General features: G+C 51.6%; 1 protein-coding gene across 1 annotated transcript; it reads right to left on the bottom strand.

Moving 5' to 3' along the window:
* Window positions 1–461: 461 nt before the first annotated feature.
* PANX2 (pannexin 2) lies at window positions 462–20,265 on the bottom strand. The gene is made up of 3 exons (XM_044678202.1): window positions 20,040–20,265; window positions 7,675–9,138; window positions 462–1,355 (listed from the first exon to the last, which is right to left on the bottom strand). Exons 1-3 carry the CDS (start codon window positions 20,263–20,265, stop codon window positions 994–996), a joined length of 2,052 nt encoding a protein of 683 aa, XP_044534137.1. The 3' UTR covers window positions 462–993.
* Between the last annotated feature and the right edge of the window lie 164 nt (window positions 20,266–20,429).

Genomic DNA, 20,429 nt, shown 5'->3' with positions numbered 1-20,429 from the left:
GTACTGAGCCCGGGGCTGGGGGTGCGCTGGGGCTGGCAATGATTCCTTGGAAGGAAGACTGAGCGGGACTCCCCGGAGGGAATGCCTTTGGGTGGAGCACTGCACCATGTGGGGGCAGCCCTAGGCTGAGGGGAGCTGGTGGGCCTGGACACGCCATTCTGGGCCCAGGCGGAGCGGGGAGCCTCCTGGACGTTCCCCCCATTTGCTCCTCAAGTGAGTTCCCTTCCACCCTTCCGCCCTGGGGAGGACGCCAGCACCCGAGGTTAATGACAAAATAGATTAAAAAAATAAACTCTTCATCTGGCCACTCCCGGGCCCCTCGCCGCCCGTCTCGGGGTTGGGGGAGGCCTTTGGTCCTTGTCCCAGACCCCCCCCCAGGACGGGACCAGCCCTGAGCACCTACCCTGACCGTCCTTCTCCCACCCCCACCCCCACCCCGAGGGGCGACGGCTCCCCGGAACGGTATTGCATATGTGGTGTTGGTGAGGCCGTGGGGAAGGGGGGCCCTTCTGGGCTTGGCCCGAGCCTGGGCTGGGCGGGAAGCACAGGTTGGCCCGGGGTCTCGGACACCCTCGTTGGAAGCGCAGGCTGGCCAGGCGGGGTCGGGCGAGGCCCGGGGGGGGGCGGCTCTGGGTGGTGGTGGTGGCTAAAGTGCATGTCGAGAACCACAGTGGCTGCGGACGGGCCGCCCCCCAGTTCCCAGACAGTGGAGGTCGGGGGACCAAGGCAGCCGTGGCTAAGCAGGGGCAGAGGTCCCCGGGGGGCTGAGGCCGTGGGGGGAAGGAGGGGATCCCTAGTCGCCCGCGGGCACTGGCAGTGGGAGACTCGTGCTTGGGTCTGGGGCTTCGGGGAATCTTGGTGAGGTCATGCAGTGGCCAGTTTCCGGTCGGGTTGGGGCTGGGGTAGGGGCCGGGCCGGAGGACGACCCAGGACCAGAGCCGGGGGTCTGGGAGGCCTGGGGAGGCTGGGGGGCGGGACCCTCGTGGCCCGGCTCTAAAACTCCACAGTACTCACAACTGTCCGGGGCTCCTCAAAGGTGGCGATGAGAATCTGCTTGGGGGGGGGGATGCTGAGGAGGTCGGCCATGTCCGGAGAGGCTCGAGGTGGGGCCTCCTCCTCCTCCTCTGCCCGGTGGTCCTCGTACAAGGTGTTGATGTGCAGCAGGGGGTGGGTGGAGTTGTGGCTCAGGGCAGCCATGGATTCGGGCTTCACGAGGCCGGGGGCGACGCTGGGTGGGGGCCCGGGGACCCCAGCGGTTGTGGTAGGCGGGCAGGCGTGGAAGGATCCTGGAGGGGGTGGGATGGCCCGGCACGGCTCCGCCGGGTACAGGATTTCCTTTTCGGGGCCAGGGGGATCTGAAAACAGGATCAAAGACACCCTTATCTCTCAGCCCGCAGACGCCTCACGCCCCGACTCCCAGAGGTGCCTCTAGGAGGGGGAGGCGCGGCACCCAGACGAGCCCATTTCGTCACCCCGTTCCCCTGGGACCAAGAGCACATACCGGACGGGGCTATTGGGAGGAAAGAGCTTTGGAAAGCTGAGGATGCACGGATGGGAAGGACTTCATTTTTTCCTTGTTTTTTGTAGGGAGAGGAAAGCCCCAAACGGGTACCACCCCCTGGAAGGGCCCTTAGACATCATCCACTTTTACAGATGAAGAGACTGAGGCTCAAGGAGGGCCAGTGACTTGCCATTAGGCAGGCTAGAAACAAATACGGCGGACAGGCCTAGGGGCAAAACTGGGCCCTCCTAGAAATACTAAGGCTGAAGTTCTACATGGCAGCCCTTCTTGTGCTGGGAATGCTCCTGCCCCCTTCTCGCTTTGCTGCAGAACCCCTGAAGAACGGGGCCTCTGATGGAGTGTAGACACCGGCCAGTACCCCAAGAAGACACTGTTCCTGGAGCGCCCGGTGCCCATGACAGCTCTGCACTCGTGTCCAGGCGTGCTGCTGCCTCAGGGCACTGGTCAGAGGGAAGTGAGTCCTGGGTTCCAGGCTCCTGGGACAGCAGGGCCCCCTGGCAAAGGCCTCAGGAGCCTGGAGCCACATCAGTGGCAGGAGAAAGTAGCCGAGCTGGTCTCTGGAGCCTGTCAGGTTCCTGAGAGACGAGAACCGCCAGGACCAGGCCGGATGGAACTCTGCAAGCTGCCCTCTCCCTTGGGCCTGGGGCTCTCTGTGGGCACAACTGTGTCAGAGCTGTGACTGGAAGTTGGGCTGCCCGATGTAGGCTCCACTAACTCAGGTAGGGGAGGTGGGGAGAGATGCCGGAGAAACAAAGATTCAGGGCCACCAACAGTTAGGAAAAGGAAGCAAGGCAAGGAAGGGGAAGGGTCCACTTCCAGACAGGGGCCAAGGAAGTGGGTGGGGGTGGGGGGGTTCCTTTCTTTTTTTTAAACCAAATTGTCTTTACCATCTAGATGCTCGTCCCGGCCACCCCATCCTAGTTATGGCTCTGGGACAGAACTCGACTAAGGGCTGTACTAACTGAGTTACAGGTACACAAAAGACACAGTCAGCTCCTAATGATCTGCTCCCAGGGTCTTCTGGGACACTCAGAGAGCCCTTTTTTTGAGCCAGGGGGAGCTCGGAAATAAATATGGAGGGTGGCGAATAGAAAGAACCAGGGGGAAGTGTGGAGGTCGCAGCCTGCTTTCCAGTTTGGACCCTGGAGTCCGAGGGAATTCGCTTTCTCCAAAGGCAGCCCCTTCCTCTGAGGAGAGCTCTAAGGGGGAGCATGTTCTGGTTCAGCAAAAGGTGAATTCTGGGCCATTAGAGGGCCCCTCTTGGACACTCTAAGGCTTCTAGTGACAAAGGCCTCTCGACTCCATGAGGCCACCCGTTCCACATTCTCCCGGGGCGGGGCAGAATTCCCTCATCTCTGCTTTTCTGAACTTCGAAACCTTCCTAGCTCTCAGTCCTGTCAGGCGACGCCAAGCAGAGCAAGACCAGCAGTTCTTTCTTAGGAGAGAGGGCTAGGGGTGGAGCCAGGAGAGATGTGGGCTGGAATCGTACTGTAGATACTTACTTGTGGTCAGTCTCCGGACCAGGCCCTTCCCTTTTTCGGAGCCTCAGCCTCCTCATCTATATAATGGGGATAAGAACGCCCAGAGGACTTACCTTACAGAGTTACTGTGAGGCTAAAATGAGACCATGTCTATAAGGGTTTTGTAAATGTTGGAAAAGGATGGCAGCATTAGGACTGCTAAGCTTGAAGAGGGCTCTGTGCTCCAAAGGCCGAGTCTTCTCTTTAGGCTAACAATCCCCCGTGTTTTCAAGCAATCCTCCTTAGCTTTCTTCTCCTATCACGGCCCTGATCTAGATATCTACTCATCCGCAGAAGCGTCCAACTCTTGGCCCAAGCCCCCGGGTGGTCCTCAACACTCTCCAGCTGGCCTGCACCAGATTAAGATGTTATTGGGAAATGTTTAACAGAATCGACCAAAGTACAACACAATGTACTCAGTGCTAATTTGGGGGTTTTCTAGCCAACACGTGCCCTTTTCTATTTGGATTTGACAGCGCTGCCTCATGGCTTCTTGATGCTTCTCTTGGAGTCCCAAATTCTGGACACACAATGCTCTGGACGTGGCCAGACCAGGACTTCCCCTTCCTTAGTCCTGAGTACCTCCTTTGGGCAGCCAAAGATCACCCTGTTTGGTGGGGAGGAAGGGACACCACAATACACCGTCGATTTCTAGTGAGCTCTCAGGCCATTCAAACTCCCAGCACTTTTTTCATAAGAAGTTTTGGGGAGCTGCATTGAACACGGGTGTTGGGCTTCATGCCCTTCTCTGTACTAAATTTCCTTTTATTAGATTCAGTCTATCATTCTAGCACATCTAACAAAAATTTAAAAACTCTTGCCCTATCACCGTCCACCATATTAGCTCTTCCTCCCTGATTTGGCATGTGTATAATCTGGACCTATATGAAAGTCACTGGAAAGTATCATGGATTGGATGGGACCTTGTACAAAACTCATTGGGAGACTCCACCAGAAGCCTCTCGCCCAACGTTAATTAATGATGATTCTTTGGATCCAGGCATCCAACAGAGTTCCGAATCCATCTAACTGCACATCTGCTCATCTTGTCCAGGGAGGGCACAAGAGTCGTGGTTAAATGCTTTGCTGAAATCTAGTGAAAGTACATCTAATTGACAAGTCTCGGATCCTTGTCAAAACAGGAAATGAAGTTAGTCTGTCATGACTTGTTCTCGATGAAGCAGGGTTGGCTCTCAGTGATGGCTGTTTCCCTTTCTAATTTGACCTACCACTCCTTTAACTGTACCTTCTAGCCTTCTGATAGCATCCTCAAGTCAAGTTCATTGACTTAACATCTGAAGAAACCATCTTTTCCCCCTTTATGAATATTAGGATAACATTTATCCTTCTCTAGGACCTGGGTTTCTTCTTCATATTTTCCTACAGATCACCAACAGCAGTTTAGCAACCACATCTGTCCATTTCCTCTATCCCCGAGTATGCAGCTCATTTGGGTCTGAGGACTTGGCTTCGCGGAAGGACACGTTGGTTCTTCTTTCTTGCTATTTCCACATTTATAGTGGATTTTGATTGATTATTCCCTAGTTTTGCTTTTCCATTCCCAGTCAGAAAATCATTCTTTTTTTGGTAAAGAATCAAGTAGTTTTGCCTTCCCTTCTTTGATCATTATCCCCTCCACCTTGGGCAGAGCTCCTATCTCTTCTTCAAATCTTTTTTTCATCCCTAACAATGGAAAGCCCTCTCTTTGTTGTCTTTTTCTACTGGCCTCAGCTCCTGCTGGCCTTGAGTTCTTTGTTGTTGCCTTTTTTATAGTCATCTTCAATCAAACCCTTGCTTCTATTTTCTGTCCACTGAGTTAGCCGATGAGTTCCCTATATCCGCATTGATCAATTTAGGGATCTTCCCCCTTTGTACGACGTTTACATTGTTAGGATGTCATGCTTTAGAAGAGCAACATGTTTTCAGGTAAGCTTCCCTGGAGAGTTTCAGGCCACGAGCTCCTGGCTATCCTTTCTATAAAGTCTTTGAAATCCACTTTCCAAAAATCTCAGATGAGTATTAGAAATTGGCTAGCTTTCTTCCTCATATCCCCGTCTATCACAAACTTGAACACAGGACTCCCTTCCAAGGTTCCCATCATTCCTCCTTGAGCACCAGTTAGTCCATTCTTGCTAGTCAGAATTAGCTCCAGACTGGCCGTCACTTTCTCTTCCAAGTTCCACGATTGTTAAAGCCAAACCAAGAAGTGAGCAGTACGACTCTTATCACTGAGCACAAGTGGAAGTCTGGAGAGTTGATGTCTCCCATCCCTTCTATACCAAGCTTTTGGATCACTTCCTAGAGCTCATCTTTTGTTTCTTCATTGTGACCAAGTGATTTTTAATGGAGTCCAGCTAAGGCATCCCCTCTGATCTCCTCCCTCACACAAAACCTCGTCCCCGTGCTCTTCCACTTCTTTGCGGATCTCTTCCCATGAGTACACTCCTATGCAGTCCGACACCATCTCTCCTCGCATTTCTTCTGGAGTCTGTCTGCATGCTTTCCCACATGGAAACGCGGGTCTCTTCCTGGACACCCCCTGTTTGTTCCTCCCCTTCCATTTTAAGTTTAAAACCCTTTATATATTTGATCTGCAAGTATCTGAAGAAATCAATTTTACCGGATTACATGAGATATTCTTACCCCTGGCCAAGATCGTTTCACCCTCTGACAATGGATCTCTTTCTCTTCTTAAGCTTCCACCTTCAATCAACAGCAGTAAGGAAAACCCTACTTGTCTCCCTTAATTCTTTGGTTCCTCCCCCAGGATTTCATAATTCCCAGAAATGTTTTGCAGGTGTTTTCTGGGGGCATTATTTGTCCCCACACGAATCACTGAGAGTGTATAGTGATCACCAAGCTTGGCAGACCTGGAGAAGGAGTCACATCCTGGGACATGCCCTGGGAAAAGGGCTTCTCTTTTGAATATCCTGTTAAAAAAGACTCACCAACCACAAACATTTGTCTTTTTGTCCTCTGACCAGTCCTGCGTGACATCCTCACTAGTGGCCCTGGTGGACTCATGATCATTTCTTGGCAATCACAGCTTCTTCTTTTGGGATCGAGGTTCGCCCTCTTTGGGACGATCCTGACTCCTACTAATGTTCCAAAACTGTTCCATGGTCCTTCCCTTCATCCTCCATGTTAGAATCTTCCATCCTCCTGATAGAGGAAAGGATTTCTCCAGAATCAAAGGACCCTGACTCCAGAGTTCAAAGGGATCACAGAAGCCATCTTCCTTTTTCTTTTCCCTTCTTCCATTATTTCAAGGAATACCTTATTCTCTGAAATAAACTGGGAAGTAAAGATGTCCTCTTCCAGCCCTTTCATCTCCTTCTCTAGGAGGGAGGCAAATTTGGACCTTGCACATCCACGACTGTTATCCACCCCGAGCAGAAGCACAAACTCAGCAGAAGCCCTACTTGTTGGCAGTGAAGGGTTCAGGTCTCCAATTGCCAGGGCCTGGCACACAGTAGGCACTCAACAGATGCTTATGGACTCGCTGGTTTACTAAGGTGACGGTTTCCTGCTACTTAGCCAGGAATCTTTGCTCTGTTATTAGCTGAGATCTGTAGGAGCTCGATGGCCAATAACGGCTGTCCAAAGAAGAAAGGTCTCTGGGGCTTTGAGGCTCCTGGTCACCTCTTCTCTCTTCCTTTCTCTTTTTTGCTTTGATTTCTGCTCAGGCATTAGAAATGCTCTCTCCCTACATCTTGCTTCTTCTGTCATCTGCTGGCGAAAAGACAGTGTAACCGAGTGTACTCTGAAATTTAAACTCTCAAATAGCTGACGGAGGGTCTCTGCGGGCTCTTGGAGGCTCTGTTTATCTGGCTGCCAGAGAAGGAGGCGGCCACTTCAAAATGAAAATGACTGTCGTACCTTATTTGACAAGCATCCTCCGAGAATGAGCGGCCTCTCATCAAGGAACCTTCCATCCTCCCTTTAAACGGTTCAAATGCGTCAAGAGCTTATTGGCCGGCCGATCCCTCCGAGGGATCCTTTCCTACCCCATCTCGAGCGTGTGTCCCCCACCTTCCTGTGCACAGGCTACAGAACGCCAACTCCCGCCACCCTCCAAGGCCCAGGGTGCTTGGGGGGGGCACCCGTCTCGAGGCTGCGGCATCATCACACAGGGATGCGTGTGGCCCCCACAATCCAGCGCTTTTATCGGCTCACTCCTTGCCCGTTTTCTGGTGCTGTCAATGGTTCTGCCTTGGCAGCTCACGCTCTCCCGCTAATCTGCCACAAAGAAAGCTAAAATAACCAGAAACTCCCCTACCCCTAACTCTGAGGCGGTCGCCATGGTCCTAGGCCCCTCCTACGGCTCTGGCCGAAGGGTCTGAGGGTTGTCCAGCACTGCTGGCCCTGAGTAAGGCCCAGGGGATTTAGGGCAATTGTTTTTTCTGGTGATGGAGGCCCTGGTTCTTACTTCATGGCTGCAATCTAAGGGACAGACGCCTCTGCGAGTCCAGTGGTTTGGGCAGGGATTTTCCCCCTCATTTTTTGGCTTAGAGCCTGTCTGTTTTTTGGCTATGCCGAGGGGCTCCTGGTTCTCCTCACCTTCCCTCTCCCCTGGTGTCCGGCTCGGAGGGGATCTCAGGGGGCCCCCCCACCCCTGCCCCGCCCTCCTACCTTTGGCAGGCGCCGTGTTTCGGGTCCCTCTGTGGTCCTCCCCCTGGGTGAGGAAGGCTCCCTCTTGACTCTTGGAGGCCGGCAGGGCAGCGATGGGCGGGAGCTCGGGCTTGGGCTTCTTGCTGCTGAGGATGTAAGGGTGGACGTCCAGGGAGAAGTGCCTGGCGTGCTTCTTTTCGCTGCTCGCGGACGGCGGGGCAGAGCTCGAGCCGGGGGCCGCAGGGTCTCCGCTCCCGGCCCCCTTGTGGTGAGTGGCCCGGGCCCCGGCGTCCAGGAGGGGGGCGATGAGGGTGTCGGTGGCCGTCTTCCTCCTCACGGGCTTGGGCTTGTCTGCCTTGTGGTTCTCCACCTTCATGATGGCCAGCTGCTCCTTGAAGGGCTGGGGCAGGGGGTTGCTGGTGGGGATCCACTTCATCTTCTTTCGGGGGCGCTTGACGACGGGGGGCTCCCCCGAGTCGCCCTCGGCGGGGTTGGCGCTGGGGTCCACCGTCTGGATGCCCGAGTCCCGGACGGTGGGGGTGGCGTCGTGGTTGGACTGGGCCAGGGCGGCCAGCAGCTGCCGCACCACGTTGTCGTACATGAGGTCGCTCTCGTTGGTGATGAAGTCCAAGCGGTTGAGCGACTTGATGTGGTCGCGGTTCTCGTTGCAGAACATGGCCAGGATGTTGATGTCGCAGAACTGGGAGCGGCGCCACTGGCGGCGGGTGCGGATGCCCACCTTGTGCAGCTTGTCGAAGATGAAGTTGCTCTTCCGGAAGATGAAGAGATGGATGAGGTTGACGAGGATGATGAGGTTCATGAAGCACAGGAGGACGATGTCGACGCCGGCGATGATGCGCTGGAGCTGCACCGAGGGGAGCTTGCAGCTGACGCGCACGGAGCCCCGCGGGCCGTCGGGAGGCTCGCCCAGCGCGCACGTGAACTCGTTCTGCTTCTGCGTGGCGTAGTAGGTGCACAGGTAGCTGATGGGGACCACGCTGAGGAGGAGGATGAGCACGTGCCGAGCCAGGTAGAGCTTGGCCAGGAAGTTGCTGCGCCCCCGGCGCTCCAGGTACTTCTCAAACAGGTTCTGCTCGGGACTCTTCTCCTTCTCTGCGTTCTCGATGATCTCCCTCTTCTCCCTCTCCGTGATGCCGGGACCCTTGGACTGGATCTGCTTCTCGATCTTGGGGGCCCGGCCCTCGGCTGCCCGGTGGTAGCAGTTATCGATCTCCTGGAGAAGGAAGTTGAGCTCGGAGGTGAGGCGGGTAGAGGCCAGGAACTCCCAGCCCAGGGCAGGGACGTACATGATGCCAGCAAATGCCAGCAGGGCATAAGGCAGGAACTTGTGCTCGAAGAGGGAGGGCCAGTGGCTGGAGTCCACCCCTGGCAGGGCATCCCTAAGCTCTGTCCAACAGTAGCCACGTGCATAGAGGGCCTGGTCACGGGTGAAGTTGTGAGGGGTATAGCAGTAGATGGGTTCCTCTGGAGGGCAGAGAGGAGAGACATGGCTCAGGGTCAGGGCAGGCAGGGAGGTGCCACAGTACTCATCCCTCCTGGGAAAGGTAGGGCAGAGATTGGGGTGGGCACTGAAAAAAAACCATTCAATTGGTATTGATAGCCAAGAAGGGGACCAGTCATTTCCCTTTATTCCCATCCCACCTGCCCTTGGGGTCTGGAAGTTGTATATATGAACTCAGAGAGCGATTCCAAGGAACCCGGGGGCAGACCTTGGGAGGAACCCTCGGGGAGGCAGCCACTCGAAAGCCTGGCAAGCTTTGCAGAGTCGGGGGACCTGCCCTTCCCATTCTGCGCCTGCCTCTTCCAGGGAACACACGAGACATCAACTACAAGTGCCCTGAACTACAAATTCCTCTGAAATGTCCTCCTAAACTAATAGCAATGCCTTAGAGTCAGGAACTTGCCAGAACAAGGCGAGAAAGTTGGAAGGTGCCTTAGAGATCACATAGTCTAACCCACTCATTTTACAGATGAAGTCAGTGAAGTCCATCAAGGGGCAGACTTGCCCCAGCTCGCACGGAGAGCAGGCAGTTAAAAAGCCCACTGGATTCGGAGTCAAAGGACCTCCGTTCCAAGCCTGTACCTGTTCCAGTGGCTTGTACTGAGTCGGGCACTCAGTGCCCGTTTCCAAATCTGTAAGATGGGGCGGCGGGTGGTTTAGGTGGCCTCTAAGGTCTCTTCTAGCTCCAGACCTAGGAACCTTTGGCCGTAAGTAGCACAGCCATCATTTCCCCCCATGCTCTCCGCCTCCAAAGCCAGTGCCCCTTTCCATGACACTGGGTAGGTCCTAAAAATGCATCCTGCTTTCCAATAGAAGTCTCAGATGGTTCTCTGTGAGAGATGTGCAAGCAAGTGGCTGAACAATGTGAGAAGGGCAGAAATGGAGAAGGGGCACTTCCTAATTTCCTAAACGGGGAGAGAAGAGTCTGTAAGTAACAAACTGGGGAGCCTGACTTTGATCTCGAGTAAAATTGTCAAACATGGTATCAAAAGGATGGTTGATGAATATCTGGAAAGGGAAGCAACAGTCACAAAGTGCCAGCATGACTTCATCAAGAACAAGTCACGCAACAGCAACCTATTTGCCTTTTTCTTGGTGGTGGGCACAGGATTACTGGATTAGAAGATCAGGGAAACGCTGCAGCTAGAGTTAACTGAGATTTCAGCAAAGCGTTTGACACGGTCCCTCATGTTATCATTGTGGACAAAATGAAAAAATGTAGCATAGGGGGCAGCTAGGTGGCTCAGTGGATAGAGAACAAGGCCTGGAGACCAGAGGTCCTGGGTTCAAATCTGCCCTCAGACACTTCCTAGCTGTGTGACCCTGGGTAAGTCACTTAATCCTGACTGCCTGCCCATATCTCTCATCTGCCTTGGAACCAATACATAGCATTCATTCTAAGATAGAAAGTAAGGGTTAAAAACAAACAAATGAATAAACAAACAAACAAACAAATAAACACACACACATATATGGCAAAGGAAGTGTAATGAGGAGGATATGTTACTGGTTGATGTCAACTGATAAAGAGGTCTTTAGTGGGGTGCTCTTTGGATCTGGGACTATTTCCTTTTTTTTTAATCAATGACTTGTGTAAAAGGTTAGAAAGTAAGAGCCAGGCCTAGAGACAGGAGGTCCTAGGTTCAAATCTGGCCTCAGACACTTCCCAGCTGTGTGACCCTGGGCAAGTCACTTGACGCCCATTGCCTACCCTTACCACTCTTCTGCCTTGGAGCCAATACACAGTATTGACTTCAAGATGGAAGGTGAGGGTTTAAAAAAAAAGGTTAGAAAGTAGACTTACTAAGGCTGTAGATGACAAATCTCAGAGACATAGTTAACATACTGGGGGCCAGAATCAAGACATTCTCGATTGGTTAGAACATTGGGCTTAAGCTAGGATTCAATTTAAAGATAAAAAATTAGGAAGGATGAATATAAAATCACATCATTGGTTTCAAAAATATTAACTTCGCAGGTACAAAGTGGGGAAAGTGTGGCTTGTTCAGTAGTTCACTCGAAAAAGAGGCTGAGGGCTTTTGGGGAGCCTTTAGCTTGAAACAAGTCACCACTGTCACGTAGCAGCCACAGGTTCATGATCTTGGGAAGCCTGGAGAGAATCCTGCTGTCCTCTGCCCCAAATGACTACATCTGAGGCTGTTTGGGGCACTCCTCTTTAGAAAGGCACTGATATGCTATAGATATCCCAGCTGGATGGTGATGGGAACTGGAGCTCCTGTTCTAAGAGGCTGGATTGAGAGGACTCAAAGGAAGACACTGGGAGGACATGAGTCCTTTTAAGTAGTGAAGGGATGCCACTTAAAAGAGGATTTGGTCTTGCTCTAGTTGGTCCCAGAGAGCAGGATTAGGAACAGTGGGTGGCAACTGCAGAGAGATAAATTTAGCCTTGATGGAAGGAAGAATTTCCTTATAAAGAGAGCTGTCCCAAAGTGGAGTGGGCTGCCTCAGGAGGTAGCCTCATAAGGAGTCTCCAAATAGAAGCTGGATGATCATTTTTGGGGATAGTATGGATGTTTTTAATGGGAGGGAGAGGCTGGACTAGATGGCCTCTGATGACTCTTTCAGGTCTAAAGTTCTATGCTTTTACCCATTATCAAGAGAGGTTAAGGAAACAGGCCCAGGAAAGTTAAGGGTCTTGTCTAAGATCATGAAGTAAGGCAAAGGCAAAGGCCAGATTGGATCCAAGATGTCTCTCCTGGTCTAGGTGGGTTAAGGGAGAAAAGTGTCCTGGAAACCAAACAAGGGCTGGTTCTCTAGGCATGGCAGATGGATGGGCTGAGTCCTGCCCAAAGGGCTTTGTTTTGTCCTGTCTAGCTAGAGGCAGAAAGTGAAGATCAACCAGATGACTAGAGAGAAGACTTAGAACCAAGTGGAACCGAGTCTGTCTAAACTGTGACACTGCCTTTGGAACTCTCCTTCCCTCTCTGCTTCTCTTGTCACCTCCTTGGGATTTCATTGGAGGCTTAAGCAGCTAAGCTTGGAGAGCAAGGATCAGCTGGCTGTCTGGATGGGGCTTAAGCACCAGTGTAATGGACAGATCCCCACGCTGGAAGTTGGGATATCTGGCTTCGAGTTCTGCCTTTGCTGTATGATTCATCCAAGTCTCTCTAGGCTTCAGTCTCTTCAGTTGTAAATTCAATAAATTGTATTAGAACATTTCTAAGGGGTGCTGGAGCCAGCTTGTAGCAGCTTCTAAGAACTGACTGCTACATTTTCAATGGGAGCAATTATATCTCAGAAACTAGCAAACACTAAGAACCGAGGCTTGATTTATTGCTTTGCTGACTGTCTAGACTCAAGAAAGAGATAGAAAAAAAAATATTAACAATGAAGATTAAACTCACAAGTGTGTCATGAGCAACTTTTTTTTCATGGATAGCTGGTTGTTAAACATTTATCAGAACATCCCTGCTTCCAACACTAAATCCTATAATATGAATAACCTATAAAGTGAGAGAACTGCCAATAGAAAAGTGGTCAAAGGATTAAGGACTGTTTTCACAAGAAGAAATGCAAACTACCAACAACCATAGGAGAGACTTATTCAAATCAACAATAATATGAGAATTCAAATCCACAGCCTTACGTTACAAAAATGACAAAAGTAGTCAGTCTGGGGGAACTGTGGGAAGACAGATGCACTAATACATTGTTGGTAGAGTTGTTCAAGCTGAACTGATCCAATTGTTCTGGAAAACAATTTGGAATTATGCAAGAAAAATCACTAACCTGTGATTTATACCCAAGTGCTCCTACTACTGGGCACATACTATAAGGAGAATGAAGGCAGAAAAAAAGGGACCCACAGTCACCAATATTCCTAATAGCAGTAAAAAACTGGAAATAAAGTGAATCCCTATCAATTGGGGAATGGCCAAACGAACACAAGCGGGATATATTCACATATTGATGGAATATTGCTGCGCTGTAAGAAATTATGAATATGAGAAATTCAGAGACACGAGAGAAAACTTCTATGAAGGGATGTAAAGGAAAGAGGACGGGGAGAACAATGCACACAGTGACCACGATGATGCAATAAAAACAATAATAGAAGGCGGCCAAGATCAGAGTAATTAGTGTACGCAGTCTGGATCCCAGGACACACATGACCAAGTTACCTCTCTCAGGACAGAGAAGGCAGAGGACACTTTGGCGGTCAGTTTTGATGAATGTGCATAGATATACACGCCCGGGGGCAAACTCCTACACACCAACACATCCTCACCCATCCATACAAGTCCTCACATGTAAACTAGGAGTCAGAAACCCCCTCTGACTATTTCAAGGAGCTAGAAGGGGGAAGGGAGCAGGGACAGAGATGGAGGTCTAGTCCCTGGGGCCAGACCCTCAGCAGAGCTTGGGACTTGCTCCATCGAGCTCCGTCCCACATCTGAATGGGGATACGTGGTCCCTACCATCAGAAGGTGAGTGTGAACTGAGAACTTCCCCTTCCAAATGCAGTCACCCCTCAATCACCCACCCAGTCAGCAAGGGGAAGCAGATACAGAGAGCAAAACCCTCCATCCCTCCCCTCCCAGAATGCTCAGCCTTGAAGGAGAAATAAAGACTCACACAAAATAGTCAGAAAATTGGGTGGGTGACCAAAGCCTGGAGGAAGGGGCTCTAACTCTAAAGGCTAGATCACGGAGGGCTGCCTGGAGGAAGGAGACCTGAGATAGTCCTTAAAGGACAGATGTTTATTCAAACAGTCAGAGGGGGAGCATGGATGAGAATGATAGAATGACTTGGCTGGGACAGAGAGCTGGGCCCTGGGTGGGGGCCACGTCTCCTCATCCTTTGTTTCCTTGAGCAAGAGGGCTCTTTGATGATTGAGGAAGGATGCTCAGTTCGTTTCCTGCCTCACCCCAAATGGGCACTGCCTCCCCCAAAATAGCTTCCCAACATCTCTCGACTCCGTCTCTTCTCTTCACTCAGCACAAGCCAACTACCTCAGTCCCGGCCCTCGTGGCCTCTTCCTGGACCTACAGCAGTCTTCCCCCGATGGGGCAGGTCTCTCCCCACACCAGTCCAGCCTCCGCTTAGCTCCTACAGAGACTGGCCTAAATCCTAGGTCCCGTCATGCCCATCCTCTGCTCGGCAAGCTCTCGCGGTTCCCTTTTGTCTTGGTTCGGCAGTTAAAGGCCTTCACAATCTGGCTTCCATCTAGTTCCTATTTCCAAATCTTACTATGTATGCCCTACGGTCCAGGCCGATTGGCCAACTGGCTCTTTCTCCTTGTCTTTGCACAGACTGCTCCCATTCTTCTGCCTGGAATGCCTTCCCTCCTCCACCCGCATCTCTTCCCAATCCCCGAGTCCCACTGAGGTTCAGCTCCAGGGCTTCCTCTTCCAGGAAGTCTTCCCTCATCTCCAGCTACAAGGGCTTCCCTTCCCCCAGGACTTCCTATTGGCTGACTGTAGCCATGCTCTTTCCCTTGATACAAGGGCAGGTTCCTCGAGGGCCAGAATGGTTCCTTCTTTGTTTTAGTATCCCCGGAGCCTGTTGCAATGCTGAACGTGGATGGTCTCCCTGTGCTCTGCTCTCTCCTCACGGTGTGGGAGCTGAACTCTCCTGGGAACCTTGATTCTATCCAGTCTACAGAAAGCACAGACTGAACAGTGTGGCAAAGGCGATGAAGAAGGTGTGAAATCCAACAAAGATGCTATAAGAAGATATGAGAGGGTCCCCAAGCTCAGAAGAGAGGACGGGGCTTAAGCTCGGGCTGGGCCACTAGGTTCAATGGTGGTCAGAAAAATTACATAGCAGCTGAAAAAATGAATGCAGCTTCCAGCCACCTTTAAGAGAGGCCCAGAGATGGGAGGTCCTGGGTTCAAATCTGGCCTCAGACACTTCCTAGCTGTGTGACTGTAGGCAAGTCACTTACCCCTCATTGCAAAGCTCTCACTGTTCTTCTGCCTTACAACCAATACACAGTATTGATTCTAAGACAGAAAGCCAGGATTTTAGAAGAAAATGACTTTATTTATTTTTTCATATTTTTTCATTGCCCTATCACACTTCATTGGGAGAGGTGGGTCCAGTCTGGATTCCACATTTAGGAAGGGCATTAGTAAACTGAGGCATGCCTAGAGGAAGATGGCTGGCGTGAGAAGGGGAACATGATCAATTCCAGTGTTAAAAGGAGGACCACTTGGAAGAAGAATTAGATAAATTTTTTTTAAACCCTGACTTTCTGTCCTGTAGTCAGTGCTGTGTATTGGCTCCAAGGCAGCAGAGTGGTAAGGTCTACGCAATGGGGTTCAAGTGACTTGCCCAGGGTCACACAGCTGGGAAGTGTCTGAGGCCAGGTTTATACCTAGGACTTCCCATCTCTAAGGCCTGGCTCTCAATCCACAGAGCCACCCAGCTGCCCCCCAAGAAGTAGATACATTTTGCTGGACCTGCAGGATAGAGCTAAAGGCATGGGGGAGAAGTTGCAGAAATGCCAATTTAGGTTTGTTGTTAGGAAAGACTTGTCATTAGCTCTGACCTCAGCTGGAATAGATCACACTGGGAAGTAGTGAGCTCCCTGCAGCCAGCCCATCAGAATGCATTGCCTCCCTGACTCTCTGGGCTTAGCCTTTGCCTTGTTGGACTCCTTGAGACTCTCCTGTCTTCTTCTTTGTCTGGAAGCTTCTAAGTCGTCCTGATCCCTTTGCAAACTCCCTCAGTCCCTGCCCTCCAGAGCTGTCCCAGAGTGGAAGGGGCTGCCTCAGGGAAGCCAGACAACCAGAGACCTTGGAGAAGGGTTTTCTGTTGAGCTACACACTGGATTCAATGATCTCTGAGGTCTCCTCCAGATCTATGATTGGTGCATGATTTGGGATAAGTCATTTCCTGTCTTGAGGTGTCAGTTTCCTCATTGGCAAAACGGGGCTGCTGATCTTTGCTCCCTGCCTTCTTAGGCTGCTGGGAGGTTCAGAGGGACAGAAAGACCTCTGAGAAGCTGAGAGTGATAGAAAGAAAAGGAACGTTCTTCTTTTGGGCTGGAGAAGCTTCCATATCAAAGTAATGATCCTCAGCTACTTCCTTGCTTTTCTTGCATATAGGGACTGGGGACATAAGAAGAAGAGAAGGAATGAGGAGCTTCTACATTCAGTTATAAGCCCTTTCTCCCACTCCAAAGTCTGAGCCTGGGGGTGGGGAGGGGTCATGATTTCTAAAGCTTTGGACTGAGAATCAAACAGAGGGTCTATTCCCATCTCAATGGACTTGGTTCACCATCCAGTTTTCTTCTTTCTGGTATTGAATGATTTGGAGGTAGGTCAGTGCCTTGTTTTAGAATAAAAAGCCCCACTCCTCTCAGGCCTCAAACAAGGGGAAAACAAATTTAGAAAAAAAGAAACCAGAGTGAAAACGACTGTCTCATGTTCAACAAGGCACTAGCTTAGGCATTAGATAAAGGTAAAAATGAAAGAATCCTTGCCCTCGCAGAATTTCTCTTCAGTTAAGTCTATGGAACATTTGCATAGATACAGCAGTATGAAATACTTCGAAGGGAGAAGTGTCAATGGGGGACCAGAAAATGCTTCATGAAGCAATCTGGCAGAAATTAGGTCTACAGCAGGGGTTCCCAAACTTTTTTGGCCTGCCGCCCCCTTTCCAGAAAAAAATATGACTTAACCCCCCTGGAAATTAATTTTTAAAAATTTTAATAGCAATTAATAGGAAAAATAAATGCCCCTGTGGCCATCACCGCTCCCCTGGATCACTGCAGCACCCACCAGGGGGCGGTGGTGCCCACTTTGGGAATCACTGCTCTTATCTTGGCACATGGAGTGAGATGTTTAACATCTCACTCCATGTGCCTTCAAGATAAGATCCAAATAGATAAATGACAGAGACAAGACAGGGTGACATCATAATGAAATCAGAGGACCAAGGAAGAAATTATCAGATGTGTGGATGACCAAATAAGGAATACAGACGACCCAAGAAGGAAGAAGAGATAATTTTGATTAAATGATATTAAAATGGTCTTGCAGAAACAAAATCAATTGAGTTGAAATGAAAGAGGAATTAGATTACCATCAAAAACTTAAGATTCCGGGGGCAGCTGGGTAGCTCAGTGGAGTGAGAGTCAGGCCTAGAGACGGGAGGTCCTAGGTTCAAACCCGGCCTCAGCCACTTCCCAGCTGTGTGACCCTGGGCAAGTCACTTGACCCCCATTGCCCACCCTTACCACTCACTCTTCCACCTATGAGCCAATACACCGAAGTACAAGGGTCTAAAAAAAAAAGTGAGAAAAATAAAATCTTCTCTCAAAAAAAAAACAACAAAACAACTTAAGATTCCTTTGCAGCAGGTTTCTCTGATAAAGATCTTATTTTCAATACCTAGAAATAGAAAGAACTGGTTTGGAAGTATAGGAGTAAGAGTTATTCTCCCGTTGATAAATGGTCAAAGGTATGAAGAAGTGATTTTCAGAGGAAGAAATCCAAACAAGAAATAACCATGGGAAAATGCTCCAAATCACAAATAGAGAAACGCAAACCATAGTAACTCCGGAGTTCTACTTTATGCCTTTCAGATCAGCAAAGATGACAAAAAAGAAAATGACAAATGTTGGAGAGGTCACAGAGAAACAGGCGCGCCAACACATTGTTGGTAGAGCTGGGAATTAATTGGTCCAGCTGTTCTGGAAAGCATTTGGACCTCAGCCCCTATCCTGCCAAATCACTAAACTGTGACTCAGTGGAGGAAACCTCACATACAAGTTTTTTTAATAACAAAAATAAGGAAACTAAAGGGATGTCCACCTATTCATTCAGGAAGGGCTGAACAACATATGGATGGAACACAAAGGAAATATGCCACGAGAAATGATGAAATGGAAGGTTCTGGGGAAAATTGGTAGGACTTGCATGAACTAATGCAGCGTGAAGTGAGCAGAACCTGGAGAACAATTTGTCCAACAACATCATTATAACAAAAACCAACTTTGAAAGACTTTGTATAGGATCTTAGAGAGGTCCATTATTCATTCCAGAGGCTCAAAGAGAAAGCAAGTGCGTGAGGGGAGGGACTGAACAGAGTTTGGGGGAATATGGCCAGCTCAGGTTTTTGCTTCGCTTGACTCTGCAGGGCAGACGGGTTCTTTATAAAACGGGGGAGGGGAGGAAGGTGGGAGAGAGACAGACACACGCCAAAAAGGCCCATTAACTGAATGCTTCCTAAACTAGGTGACGGCAGCAGGGCTTGGGAGCAGACCTGAACCTGGTCAGGCTGGACTCTCAGCAAGATCGTTTTGGCATCCGTGAGCCGTGGGGAAAGTTTGAAAATAAAGCCAACTGACAGACACATCATCAAATGATGAAGATGAAGATGACGATGCTAACTGGCTCTCTTTTTACATAGGCATTAAGGTTTACAAAAAGCTTCATGCTTTTTGCTCACTGAAACAGCCAAGAACGGATCTTCCAATTGGAGACCTTTAGAAGAGCCTCAGAGGTCATCCAGGCCAGCCTCCTGCTTGGCTCAGGAATGCCCTCCACGGCACCCTGGTTGGGGCAGGGGGCACCATTCAGCTACTTAAGCATTTGTGGTGAGGGAGATCACTGCTAAAGAAGACAGCCTGCTCCAGGGGAGGGGTGGCTCTCCTCCTTCCGTCCAGCCCACTGGCCTCTTGGCACCTTCCCCCTTCATTGCTGCTCGGGCTCTGCCTTCCAGGGCTAGCAAAATGAGGTGAATTCCTCTCCTTTCAAAACTGTGAAAATGGCTCCTGTGTCAGACATTTCCCTCCCTCCTCACCCAGCCCAATCCCCCTTTCTCCAGACTCAACATCCCTATCTCAGGACTCCCACAACAGCTTCGAAGAGTGCTAGATTGGTAGTTCTGCCCCAGTGGCCCAAGGCGAGACACCTCCTGGCTAGCCTCCTCTCCGAAGTTGGGACGTGCCCACTGGATCTGATCTGAGCTCTTCCTCCCATTAGTTTCTCTACTGACCAAGGAATGCCAAGCTGCTAGGCCCCAGCCCCTTCCACCCTGAAGCTGTGCGTGTCTTTAAACCGGGCCAGCACACCCCAGTGTGTGTGTGTGTGTGTGTGTGTGTGTGTGTGTGTGTGTTGGGAGGCAGGGTGGAGGTTAGGTGTTTTCCGGGCTCTCCCCTCCTTTAGCGGGGATACTGGAGAGCGGAAGGCCAGCCATCTCTGCCTGGCTTTAGCCCTCCTCCCCTGGGCTTTGATGCTCCCGGGGCTGGCGCCCTCTGGGTGGGTGGGTGTGACCTCAGAGCCCAGTGTAATTTGAAGAAGTCACAAGGGCACAGAGGAGCCCCGGGAAGGCCCACCCAGGCTCACCCAGGGCCCCACGGAGGGCCCCTTTCTGGGACCGCTCTTGCCAGGCAACAGTTTCCTGGTGATGAGGCCTCGGATGCTCCCCGATACCCAGGGCTTCTAGAGGCTTTCCAGGGAAGGGTGTCTGGCCAATTTCCCCCCTTCTGTGGGGAAATGCCCGAGCCCTTGGGGTCCCCAGCCAGTCCCCCGAGGCCCAGGCAGCCAGCGTAGTGCTTTCTAGTCTTTCTCCCCTTGGAGCTGTCCAGCGTCAGGCTTCCTGCCCTCCCCGCCACCCTGCGCTTCGCTGCCGGCCTCTTCTCCCGGGCTCGCTCAGTGAAAGCCGGGAGGGTCCATAAAGCACCCGCGCCCCTACACTCACGCCTGCAGCACGTCCTTCCCCAGCCCTTATGCTTCCCTCTCGGTCTGTCTCTCGGTCCCTCCCCATCTCTCCATCTTAGGCAAAGGGAGCAGGAGATAAAGGAGCTCGGGGGCGGGCGGGCTGGCAGCCCGCGAGGAAAGGACGGAGCCAGGAGGGCTGGGGGCCCCCCGGGGGCCGGGCCGGGGCTTACCGGCGAAGTTCTTGGTGAAGACGAGCGTGACGAGCAGGATGGGCACGAGCACTGTGCCGATGGTGACCACGCGGTCGAAGGGCAGCTCCAGCTTGAGCTGCAGCAGCAGCGCGGCCAGCGCGCCCGCCTTGTCGTCCTGGGCGCCGGGCAGGATGAGCTCCCGCAGCTTCTCGCCCGCCAGCAGCGCTGTCGCCATGTCCGCGGGCTGCTCCAGCAGGTGGTGCATGGGGGGGCGCGGGACCCGGCCGGCGGCCCGGGAAGGGGAGGCCTGGGGGGCGCCGGGGCCCCTCGGCGGCGGGGGGGGCGGGGCTGCCCCTGCCCGGGCCGGGCGCTGCGGCTGCCCGGGCGGCGGCGGCGGCGGCGGTCAAGTTCAAGGCTCAGTGGCCGGCC

This window comes from Gracilinanus agilis, chromosome 5, assembly GCF_016433145.1.
Source record: "Gracilinanus agilis isolate LMUSP501 chromosome 5, AgileGrace, whole genome shotgun sequence".
Taxonomy (NCBI): domain Eukaryota; kingdom Metazoa; phylum Chordata; class Mammalia; order Didelphimorphia; family Didelphidae; genus Gracilinanus; species Gracilinanus agilis.
This window is presented reverse-complemented; position numbering and strand designations above follow the sequence as displayed.